At 42.7% G+C, this 13,170-nt stretch overlaps 1 protein-coding gene across 1 annotated transcript in view; it reads right to left on the reverse strand.

The window, feature by feature from the left end:
• Window positions 1-212: 212 nt before the first annotated feature.
• Window positions 213-13,170, reverse strand: part of PRKD1 (protein kinase D1) — a 322,392-nt gene continuing 309,434 nt past the window's right edge. The window contains exons 17-18 of the mRNA XM_080671929.1: window positions 2,192-2,277; window positions 213-1,160 (exon numbers count right to left, since the gene is read on the reverse strand). Of these exons, the coding sequence (XP_080528055.1) occupies window positions 942-1,160; window positions 2,192-2,277 (305 nt within the window). The 3' untranslated portion in view covers window positions 213-941. The remainder of the gene's footprint in view (window positions 1,161-2,191; window positions 2,278-13,170) is intronic.

Raw genomic sequence — 13,170 nt, forward strand, 5'->3', positions numbered from 1 at the left:
TTGAAAGCTTTCTTTCCTACTGGAAACTAGCTCACATGTAAGTCAGAAAGACTTCTACACTATGGCTTCAGGGAAAGTACATTCTGGATCGTTAGAATGTTCCCATTTTTTTGTTTTGTTTTGTTTTTCTTTGTGCAGATACCTGTTCCTAACTGGCCTGAAAACACTAGTGTGAACTATAAATGGAAATAATTCAGTCAGATGGACACATATTTTGACAAGAATATTTATTTATTATTAAAAAATACACAAAGGCAAAAAGGTTGCTTAGCTGCTGATTCTCCATAATACAGCAGGGCATTGTAAGAAAGGGAAATATATTTGCTATATCTGGCAGTTTACATTTTTAAGGCATTTAGGCTTAAAAGTAGTAGGCATACCTAGGTGCCTTTACTCGAGTTTAAATATACTGAGGCACACTAGGCAGGTAAGGGATTTGAGACTATACAACAAAATTCTCATGCACTTGTGTCTTAGGATCGTATATCTGCCCCCCCCCCCCCCCACAGCTCCATCATTCTTTTTTTTTGCACATAAGATTTAGAGTTGTTCATAGAACAATGGTAATAATAGACTCTTCAATAGTTTGCTTATCAGAACTATCTCACAGATGGGTTCTGTAGACTCTTACCAAATTGAGGCTCCGATTTATAAAGGCACAGTGGAGACAGGTTTAATGCATTAAATATAACATGAATCACTCACAATAACACGTTTAGTTTTTCAGGGAACGTTTGTTAATACAACACAGTTGGTCACACAAAATACAAATGCTTCTGTTGATTTGTCTTGGCAACTCAGATACATCAACAGTGCTAACAGTTTAACAGCTTTGTTCTCATCTGACAGAAAGTAATGGCAGTTCTGCAAGGCAAATGTTAAACCTGACCGTATGTATTTATTAATTCCACAGTGTTTTGACAGATTATAGGGGATGGAACTCAGAGGATGCTGACACGCTCGCTGAGGGCTTTCATCTCCGTTTCCTCAGTCTCAGGACTGTCGCCGGGACTAGCACTGGGGTTTACCAGGTGTGGGGGGTACTGCAGCCCCTGCTCGCCTGCGTACTGCTCCCACCGCAGGTCGTCGCTTTCATGGGTGATGTAGCGTTCCCCGGTTTTGCACTCCAGCTCTCGTAAATCTAACCAGGTCTGATAATCCTGATGAAGAAATTCCAAAATATTACCACAGAGATGATTACAACTCATTATCACACTGTCGTCAGTTCCCACAATGATGAGTTCTCCCTTTTCCTTTCACTCTAACCTGGTGTGTCTTTCCTCAGGCACCCTGAAGTGACAGCAGCAGCACCAAAACCATCCTATTGGCCCGAACTTTACAAACGCATCCTGTTTACGTGAGGTGCACCGGAGGGTGGGCAGTAAGTGCTTGCAGTCCAACTATTAGGAATGTTGGTATTCCTTGGAGATTTCATGACTGCAAATAATCCTTCAGTATTCCAGAACACCATTTTTCTAAACTTTTAGTTCAACCCTGGTGAGTTTTGCTCAGTGGTTACAGCATCTGCCCATGGACCAAAGGGTTGAGGGTTCAATTTCCTGTCAAGTACACATACCTGGGTTGCAGGTTCAATCCCCGCCCCTGTTGGAACACGTGGGGGAGGCAACCAATCAATATGTCTCTCTCACATCAAACATATCAATGTTTCTCTCTCTCCCCTCCTTCCCACTCTCTCTAAAAATCAATGGAAAAAATATCCTGGGGATTTACAACAACAAAAACTACACTCAAATTCAAGGTGAAAATAATAAATATTTAAGAGAAAACAAGCATATACCCACGCATTTGCCATGCATGTGTTCTGTATTGTGCATGGCCATGTGTGGCCATTTACTTGGGCATTTATCAGAGTTGCACAGACAGATGCTTCTGAAAGCTGGGCCTTGGAGTTTTGTTCTGACTCTTAGGTTTCTTGATTTTGGTTTGGTGTGTGCAAGTGTGTGTGTGTGTGTGTGTGTGTGTGTGTGTGTGTGTGATTTTCTTGATAGAGAGGTTTAGAAACACTGAACTTTATTAAGTCCTCAGCAGTTGCATTCATTTTGGCAAACAAATTGATATTAGAATTATACTTTTAAAAATAAGACAAAATATTTTTTGCATACAATATCAAAATCTTACAAATATTTAGAAGCTCACCTGACTGAGGAAATATCCAATAATTGATTTTTACCTGTAGCCAAGGGTGACTCAAGGTCTTGTCCACACTATAGCGCTTTCTCATTTTTACTTGCAGCAAGTTATTGATAAGATCAATGGCTGAAAAAGAATGTGAGTTATTAGTGAAAATAGATGACACACCAGGAACATATTATAATTCCTTTACAGTTTATTTCATGTCTGCTATTTCACACAATTAAGGCAGCACAGTGATAGCAGGCACTAGAACCTGAAGAACATTCATCTTGAGAATTCTAAAACCTTGGTCTTCACTTTATTTTGGGTGCTGAAAAGTGAAATTGGAAACAATCGTGGAGGAAGGAGTATGAGTCTTTTGTGAATATGATTAAATTTCTCCTGGTTTAGTCTTTAACACATTTTTCTAAAGTAGAAGTTTTATTTAAATATGTTTCATTTAAATACATCTTGCACTAATGGCAGGATAAATCTAATATTCAAGAGAAGGCATTTACTAACTTTGTTGTAAAATGTGTTTAAATTTAGAATACATGCAATGGGCTTCATAGTCTTGAATTAAATGATGGCCATCTGGATACCAGATTTAAAAGGGAAAATATATAAAGCAAAACATGGGTCAGGACTCGTGATAAACTTACAGCCTAAAAACCAGTGGCACGCCAGGATTAGACCTGTGTCTCTTTCACAGACAGAAAAAGTGAACTAACTCCCCAACTTCCCCAATGACTAAGTCCCGGGTCGGGTAGCTCTGGCTCTATTGTTTGGTCTACACCAGCATGCCTGGACCAGAAAATACAGACTGTCACAGGGGTGCAGAGGCCACCTGAGACCAAGATCGTTCATCCAATTCAAATGAACCAGACTCCTTATCATTACAGGCAAAGAGAAGTGATTCCTGCCGCATTTTGGTAATCTAGAATTCTCTCTCTCTGATACGAACATTCTAAATATTGGCCTGCACGAAAGGCTGCAGAATATCACACACCTACTTCTTTGACTGAAGAAAGTAAATGCGATAGCTCACATTTAAATGCTGCCTATGCCTGCACACCCTGGCCAGAGCTAGGACCCCTTAGGAAACACAGTACTTAGTACAGTTTCCCATTGCACACATGTTCTCAGAGAGCTTTCGAAAGTACAGTTCTCTCAGTGAACGGTGTATTGGGCTTGTGCTTTAAAACATCCATTCACATGATTTACTCACTGGTGAGTAAAGTGCACTTTCCATTCTGGCTGCTGTGAAGTCACAGCACAACTGGAGGAGGAGGGGTGCAGGGAGAGCTTATGTGCTATGGAGCATTAAGCTTCCCTCGACTGCAGGGAATAAATATACTAGTATGTTATTAGTTCACTCATTCTGTTTTGAATTCAATAATTAGGAGGGCAGGAGTACAGTAGCTCAACAAAAGGTTGGTTTGTGCCCAAATGGGCCCCAACAGTGAACCACACGGCCTAATGGGGAGGGAAGCACCGCCAGAGGAGAAACTAGAAGTGTCTGAAGGGAATGGAATACGTGAAGATAAAAAAATGGTTCTGCTGAATGAAGCACAGTCAGCAGTCGGGACAGGCAGTACTCAGGTGACCTGAATACACACAGCAAGAAGAAGACGAGGACCTCGGGAAGAAACGGGTTCAGGACATAGGGAGAGAACCCAGGAAATACATGTGTGTCTAAACATGTGTGTGGGTATTTGTGAATTTATATAACATATTTTGCGGCTCTCGGCAGAAAACAGAGGTAATTAACTATTAAATGTTGGGAACCTGGTGTTACTGAGAAAATGGGTGCATCATTCATGTCTGAAGCTCCATTCTACTTGTCACTCTTCCTGGAACTCTTAAAACATCCTTTTTATTCATTGTTTCACACAATCCAGCATTAATCGTACCCTCCAAATGCCTTTCACTAAACATATTTTTCAAATAAATTCTAAAGTGTTTTTGTTTTCCTAACAATGTTCTGTTTATTGGCCACATTCTTCACACATACGTTATCAATCATTTGTTCACCAAACCTGCCTTAAGAAATTATTGTTGGCAATTATTTAGGGAATAAACAAAAATATCTGGCCTCCTGAAAAGCTCCCAATCTAGTTGCAAAACAAAACATGCACACACACACACACACACACACGCACGCATCAATATGCACCATTTGAATCTCTGGCCTGTGTCAAGTATCCTGGCATTGCTCTCACTTAATCCACGATTTATTCAAAATTCCTCACAACAGCTTGAAGAACACCTCTGTTAGTTTCCTCAAAATGCAGCATGTCCAGTTCTGAACAGTAATCATATCTCATAGCTGCCACTGAGTGTCCTCCTGTGACACCTCCATTCCCCCAGGTCTTGCTCCCAGCAGCGACCTCCCTGGGAGATGCTTCCACACTAAAGGGGTGAACCCAGGGGCACGGGAGCAAAGTCTAGTAAAATGGGAGCAGCCATAGCAATCCCAGAGGGAGCTGACCATCAAAAAACTCCAAATGGGTCTCAACCCCAGTCCCAAAACTCAAATGGAGACTCAGAATTCAGAGCTAGAGGGAATATGGTAGGGCACACCTTCAAAACTGTGGCAATGGAAGGGGGAGAGGGAGAGACCATGGGAAAGACATAAAATCGGGTCATTCTGTGAACTTCTCTCAAAAACAACGCCAAGGAGAAAGTGAGCCCACCGTGGCCGTGGAACTCGGAGGAAAGAAGAGGACGAATGGAAAGTCAGAGAGAAAGGCAGCCTATTGCAGAGCACACTGCAGGAAGCTGGTGCCCGCGGGGAGGACGAGGACTGCAGAAACCCCAGGCTCCCCAGAGCCCCCTGAGAACAGGAACAACACAGGCAGTGCCTGGTCCTCCTCCTCTTTGTAGTAAACATGATGCCAACGTTTACAGAGAGGCAGAGAGGGGTAGAATTATTTTCTGATTGTACCTGCCCAGTTATTCTGGGCGTTTGCTTTTCTAATGCTATTCTGAGAGTTCTGTTATTCTTCCTTAAACTCAATCTCATCTTCCCATATTATTAGTAAACTGTTGTATATCTGAGTTCTCTCAATACCATGGATAGCCATATTAGGCAATCTGAGATGTTTTTCCTTTTTCTTTTTTATTGAAAATTTTTAAAGAATTGTATGGTTCAGTTTTTCATTTTTAAAGAATTTACTATCCCTCACGAGCAGAGAGTTTTATGCTTTCTAAAATGGATCCACACTCATGTTTCCTCTAAATTAAAAAAAGAAAAAAGAAAAGAAAATCTGTTTTTTGAAGCCTAATGTTTCTTTTCTTGCTATAGTAAATTATTGCCTAACTAGAGGCCAGGACCATGAATTCGTGCACCAGTGGGGCCCTCAGCCTAGTGGGATTGGGCCGAAACCGGCTCTCCGACATCCCCCAAGGGGTCCCAGATTGCGAGAGGGCGCAGGCCAGGCCGAGGGACTCCAACGAGGTTGGCCAGCTGGGGAGAGACCACAGGAGGGCTCCAGGGCACGTCTGGCCCATCTCCCTCAGTCCCGATTGGCCAGACCAATTGGCCGGACCCCAGCAGCAAGCTAACCATTGTTGGAGCATCTGCCCCCTGGTGGTCAGTGCTTGTCATAGCAAGCCTTAGCATATCATTAGCATATTACTCTTTGATTGGCTGAATGGACGACTGGATGACTGGACACTTAGCCATTAGGCTTTTATCATATAGGATTATAAAGGATACAGTTATTTCCCCCTAACTTCCTGTATGTCAATTTCTGTTGTTGTCTCATCAGTTGAAAAACTGAAATGTTAGGAAAGCGAAGAGAACATTTTTATCAAATGTTCCTTTTTACCAGAATGGGCCTTTCAGCAGATGTTGGGATAGCTGAAGTTCTGTGTAGCCTGTTTGCCAGGTGCACAAGTACATCTGAACAAAAACAAAATTAAATGGTACGTGCAGGTGCGGAAGAGCTTTATGTTTTAATATGAAAAGAAATGTTCCACCAGAGTGTTAATTGTATGGATTCCATTTTCTTCTGGTATCAAATACAGAATTATCTCTGCAACTGTGGAAACTATATTGCAGTCATTCTCTATTTCAAGGCAAATTCCATGTGTATGGACACAATAGAGTCTGTATATGTAGAAGGCTCATTTGCATCTGCCATTACACCCAAAGCTTGGAGAAAATCCTACAAAAAGAATGGAACTGGACATGTTTGGATACATAATCGGTCCCTTAGGTTACATGCCTCAGTCCCTCCGCCATTCCCCATCGTTCACTATTTCAATACATGCCTATCTTCCTATTCTCCCAACTAGGTTTCAGCTCCTTTAAGGTCAGGCAGATTGTGTATTTATTTTTGCACAAGAGTTCACAAATATTTAAAATAAAATACATCATTTAATGCACTAGAAAAGTGCTTGCTAAATAGCATTTGGTAGACAGACTACATTAATTAGAAATTTAAGTAACAATTTTCTCAGCTCTGAGTTTTAATATCCATATTATGTGCATATGGTTTGTACATTTTCGCTAAAAATATTCCTGGATGGTAGGACATCACAACTCCACACAATATAACAGATCACAGGATCAGCGACTTCTATTGTAAAATTAGAGCAATGCTGAGAATATCTGCAATACAAATCGGGTTTATTTTACAATGTTTATTTTACAGAAGAGAAATTATTGGTGACTCTCTGGGGCTAACCTGTTTTATCCAGACACAGTACTTTTTACTTTTATTTTTTCCATACTGTCTTCTAACGCAAATTATTCACTTACAAATCTATATATATATAAAACCCTAATATGCAAATAGACCAAACGGGGGAACAACCAAACAACTGGTTGCTATGACGTGTGTTGATGACCAGAACATGGTGGGCGTAGGCCACTGTGGGATGGTGGAGCAGGTGAGCAGGGGCGCCAGATAAAGTGAGGCACCGGTCACTGTCATCAGGGTGAGCCTCTGGTGGTTACTGAAAATTCTTTTTCCTGAGCGCCGTGGTCCCAGCCGGTGCTCACACCTGCTCCCGGCGCAGGCCCGGCTCGCACCTGCTGCCAGCACTGGAGCCACCACTCGCACCTGCTGCCCACGCCCAGCGCTGGCCACGATTGCTCAATTGCTCAGTGCCATCAGCGGGTGCATGCGGCGGCTGCAGGCTCCAATTGCCCCTCAGGGCTTCACCTCCCCCTCCTCCTGAGGGGTGATCAGTGCTGGCAGCCGCCTCTTGCCCCCGCTGCTGGAAATGGCCCTGCTTGCACCTGCTGCCGACACTGGAGCCACCGTTCGTACCCACTGCTGGTGCCCAGTGCCAGTCCGGATCACTCGGTGCCGTCAGCGGGTGCGAGCTGCAGCTGCTGGCCCCAATCGCCCCTGAGGGCTTCTCCACCTCCCCACTACTCGTGAGGGGCGATCAGGCAGCAGCTGCCACTCGCACCGCTGCTGGCACCAGCCCAATTGCTCTGTGCTATCTGCAGTTGTGAGCAGGGCCAGCGCCTGTGGGAGTGGTGGCAGCAGGAGCAGGGCTGCCGCAGACAGGGGACTCGGGGCTGTGGTGGGAGGGGCCAGGCAGGGGCACGGAGGAGGGGCTGAGACCTGCCCCTGTGCCCACCGCAGCCTTGTGGCCCACAGTTCCTTTCAAGGAGCACAAATTCGTGCCCTGGGCCCCTAGTTTTCAAAGAAGAACCCAGATCAGAACTGTCACTCTAGAGATGGAGCATCATCAGTCAGCACTGAGCTCCTCACCTTCTATTTTCCTTTACCCTTTCCATTCAGCCTCGCAGTCGGTCAGTGTAGCCCTCAGTACTTCTCCTTTGGTTTGCTTCACGCTGGTGGGTAAGTTGTGTGTTTATTTTAAAAATCATTTTGCAACCCTTCACATTCCAGCTCTCAACCCAGCAAGCTGTTGCCGGGCAACATGAACTGGGACCCACCTCTCAGGGCTGGAGCCAGAGGCTGCCTGCAGCAACCAGGCTGCTGGAAGTCATCATCTCACCAGTGCCTGAGTCAATTACTGCAATCCGATGAAGTGCAAGACCTTTAGAAACTCAAGCCCCAGTCTTTCCTTTTCCAGTTCTTTCCTCAGTGCAAAGCCATTCTGTCAATGGTTACTCTTTTGCTTTACCTTCAATTTCACTGCCTCTCAAAGACCGGCAACACAATTTTAGAAATCCTGAACTGTTTAAACATACCATACAGCAGCCCCCAAACTGATGCCAATGGATTCAAAATTCAAAGTAAAAATCAAAACATATGTATATTATTATAATGATGTTCGGGGTGGGTTTTTCTTTCATTTTCAGTGCACATTAATATCATTTAGAGAGGTCTTTGTTTTTAGTGTGTGTTTTCTTTAATGCTGATAGTCAAACCAACGTTCAAGGTGCTGGTAGTTTTTAGACATGCCCGGGTGTTGCTAGTCTGTACAACTAAGATGGGGAATGAGGGCTGAGCATTGTTTCTCAGATTTGCCAGGCACGTGAGTAACCCAGGGATCTACACTGAAGATTCTGATTGCTGCGTCTGGGGTGGGACCTGAGAGTCTGCAGTTTGTTGTCTCCCAGGCGGAGTCTTAGACCACACCTGAGTAGCAAGGGCGAGAGGTGTGAGAACACTGAACGTAGTTAATACCTGGTTTAATAGGGCGTCTGACTCCATGGATTAAGTGCAGAGAAATGAATCTAACCACGGAGAAAGGTAACTGTGCTCGATGCCATCTGGTTCACTGTTTGGGATGAAGACACAGAGGGTTTCAGGACAGCTTCCCCTCAGGAGACGCCAACAGGAAGAGCAAGCAAGTCGAATTACACAAGTAAGTTTCAAAATAGCTACAGTCTGAAGCTATGGGCCATACTGGTAAGACAGCATTTAACAGGGACAAATGGAGCTAAGTCCTCTATTTAGGTCCCTCCTTCCCACCAACCGAAAAGGGTCTAAGTACAGAACTGAAGAACGCGGCTTATCAGCAACATGCCTGAGAAAGAATTCAGGGTTCTAAATCCACAGTAAACTCAACATGAATCTATTTATTGTCCCCAAATCAAACGTCATTTTATGGTGTGCTAAAAGAAATGTGTTCTTTACAATGAGGAACATGGTGGCATCACTTTACTTTAGACTCACTGAACCTTGAGTCAGAGCCATTTTGAGGTTTGGTTTAAAGAACGTCAATGAAGAGGAAAGTGTCTGAAGTAGAGTGAAGAGGAGGTTGAAAGAAAAACTGATGGCTCAGGATATGATGGTGGCTTCCAAACCTCTGAGATAAGCTTTTAGTTATAAAAAGGATTAGGCTTGCTTGACTGGGGGTATAAACAGACATTCTCCTCATTGTGCTAGGGTCAAGTTAAGAAGAAATAGGGCTCCTCATGAAATTGCATATTTTCCACCAATGGAGCAATTTCAGAATTTTATGTTTAAATCCTCAGTGGATTGATACTGTGAAGCAGTACAGAAGTTAGATAAGATTTTTAAGAGCCTGTATTTTAAAATATTATTCTGTTGTCATTGTGGAAGAAAGCAAACTTACAAGAATATTTAAACTTTGTTGTTCTTCTACTCTAATATCTCTACATAAATTCAGATGTCATATTCAGAAGTGAAATTTTCATCTTATAATTGGGATTTATAGGAGATCTTTCAATTTTGGGGGCAAATAAACATTTTTGAGCACTTAGAATGCCAATGTTCTTGCTAAAATTTCCTGTGGTCAGTTTCTCCCTAAAAATTATCTGCTAGAGAAAATGCCATGAATTTAATTTTATCAGGATAAATAATTCCTTTCCTTGTGGGGGCCTTTTCAGATATTAACTCATTTGAATTTTTAAAAATTCACTCTACTAGTGGATATTAATGTAATCACTGTATGCCTTTGGCTCACAATTTTATTGTTGAACAAAATGCATGCTTTAAAAAAAAAATTAAACACAAGCCATCTCAAAATTTCAAGTAGAGATTGTCTAACGTGTTAAACTCCCGCGAAGGTGCCGACCCACATAATTCGCTTTGGTTTATCAATCTTGATGGACTCTCCTGGCACCAGTCCGGCATCGGTCAGCGGCTCACTAGCTAGTCCCCTTGCATCTGCTCCACGCTGCTACGTCTGACAGCGGTGCTAATATGTTGACAAATAAATCTATTCATTAATATTCAGCTGGCTTGCTGGATCTTCAAGCCTCATATACTGTTGCAAACACAGTTTAATTATTAAAATGACAATTGTCTTTCTTTTGTTCCTTATACCATTGGGTTTCTGGGTCTCATCCATGCAAGGCTTACTTTCAATGAGGTTATTTTTTGTTTTGAACAAATGTAGTGAAAAGGGGACCTACAGCTGGTTGCTTTTCATGGCAAAGTGCTACTTCCAACTTAAGTGCTTAGTGTTCTGGAACACTGTTGGATTTTGAAAACATACCATGTGGTAATGGTGCTATGCTTTCATTTAGCTTTGCTTTGTGTTTGTACTGGCTGTATTTTTCATCTGCAATTTCTGGGGGAAAACACACTTGTGACCAATTTTATTTGAATTTACCACATTGAATGACAAAAATTGCTTTTAAAATAAAATTTAGATGCTTTGATAAATTTAGTGGTATATTATTAGAGCCATTCTGTGCCTTGAGATGCCATGTATTCTACACTGTACAGAAGTGTCAGCAGAGGACTGAGACCAAGTAGAAGCAAAAGTTAGAGCTGTGCTCATCGGGGAAAGGCAGAGGCAGAAATATTTCCACTGATTGTGGAAGCGGGAAGTGGAAAAGGTCGGCGTCACTGCTGCACCATCGCATTTTGGTGATTTTGAACTAAAGACAAACTATAGATTTAATGCAAGGACATTCTCCCTCTGCCCCCTTTTTTTCTATGTGGTATGTCAAGATTTCATGTCTGATCTTAACTCTTGATAATACTAACTAGCCATGTGACTCTGAAGCTGAACAGTAACATCACGGCAGGGGACCTAAGGGTAGGTGCTTCTTCAGAATTCACCTGTGCACACAGAAAATGATCTGTCTGTGGGGGTTGGGGCTCATTGTGAGGCAATTTCCGGGGCTGCCTCTGTGTTGATTACTGCCTACTCCCCTCCCTAATGGCAGAGAAAGGAACATCAAAACTCCAAAGGAAAAAACATTGATGTTCTTTAAACCAAACCTCTGGAGATCTTCATCGTCTATTACCATCAGTCCTTAAATTTACCATGTGTCTCTAACTGAACACATCCATTCCATTTGATGATGGAAATGTACTTTTATTCTAACAAATGCTCTCCCTTCACTGCAGGTTTGTCATTGTTCTCCTGGTAAGTAGAATTGTAAATTATATTTCACTTTAACAGCTACACAAGCACATCCCTCGTTATCTGTGTCTTCTCTCTTCCTCTAAGAATAAACTCTTGGGGAAACAAGGGCTGTATAATAGTCATATATAAAAATTAAGATGTGTATTATGATCTTGAGCCACTGATGGAATGCAGGAGAATTCATTTGACTTTCCCACTTGAACGTTCTCCTTTGCGTGGGCACAGACGGGTTGCAGGGGTGGGGAACATCCGGCCCGTGGGTCATTAGGAGGCCGCAAAATCATTTGGTCTGGCCCTGACAAAGCATTAGGAGTTAATTAAATGTCGGACCAAATACAGCAGGCTAATTTTTAAGTTAATAATTTTGTATGGCCCATGAATGATGTTCTATCCAAATGGCTCTTGGGAGAAAAAAGGTTCCCCACCCCTGGTAGAATTGCATCTTCTTCATCTGCTCAGGCCTGATGCAAGGACTGGTGTTATAGAAAAGGAAATGTAACCCTCTAGCTCTTCAGCAAACAATATTCATATATACAATATTATATACATATAGTCTGTTTATTTAAAAATTTAGAAACATTTTAGACCAGGCATGAAATAATTAAAGTTATACAAAAGGTTGTACTCCACTTATTCCTGGACCCTTTTTTCTCTCCATGAACTTTTGTTCATTTTTATTATTTTTTTAACGTGTCATATACACCTGGTAAAAGATCTAAATCAATCAGTAAGAAGAGTTAAAAATGAAGATAAAAACCTCTCATCTCATTATGAGACCTGCTTTCCAGAGAGGACTTTTTAACTACTTAAAAATGTTCTTCTGTTTATCTCTATACCTTTCAATAATAAACGTGGTATCTGTTATGCTCGATTCGATAATTTTCAACCAGTGCTGCTCCTGCTCCATGCATCAATGCCAGTCTGCGCTCTGTTAATTGGTTTGTGATTACATAAGCATAGAAAGTGAAACTACGTCTTTGGAAACTTTTTATAGCATTTTTACATTGCTATCACATTTACATTATAATATATTAGACAGGGTTAGGCAAAGTAGGCTTACTGTTGTGAGTATGCAAAACAGAGTTCATTCTTGCATTATTATTTATTAACTAGAGGCCCAGTGTGCACAAAATCGTGCACAAATAGCTTGCTTCTGCTTGCCTCAGCTGGCAGCCCTGCCCCATCACCGCTCGTAGCTCGCTGCCCCACCCTTCGCTGCTCCTAGCTCTCTGCCACTAATAGCTCATGCACCACCCCATCCACCACGAGAGCTGCTGCTCGTTTGGTTGGGACAGCATTACAGCGTGATGGCCATGGGCCTTTTATATAAGAGAATAGTGGCCCGGTGCATGAAATTCATGCACATTAAAAGGGGATTAATTAGAGGAAATAATTTAATATTGCTATTTGCCTGTTCTCTATAAAAGTGTCAGAGATGAAAGAAAATTAGTAAAATGTATATGAAAACCTTCCTCCTGTCAGAGTCTGGGGCACACCACGGGACCCAGAGTCAAGCTGCATGAGACCCAGACCCGGCTGGCCCCCCCTCATTGGGCTAGATCCAGACCCGGCCAGTCCCACCCTTGTCAAGCCCTGCCAGGCAGGGGGCATAGCCTCAGGTCCCCTGGCCCAGCACCAGGATGGGGGGAGTGGCCTGAGGTTCCCCAGCCCAGACCAGGGCGGGGGGCCATGCTTTAAGGTCCTCTGTCAAGCCCCACCAGGTGGGGGACATGGCCTGAGATCCCCTGTCAAGCC

Source organism: Plecotus auritus (genome assembly GCF_963455305.1).
Source record: "Plecotus auritus genome assembly, chromosome: 1".
NCBI lineage: Eukaryota > Metazoa > Chordata > Mammalia > Chiroptera > Vespertilionidae > Plecotus > Plecotus auritus.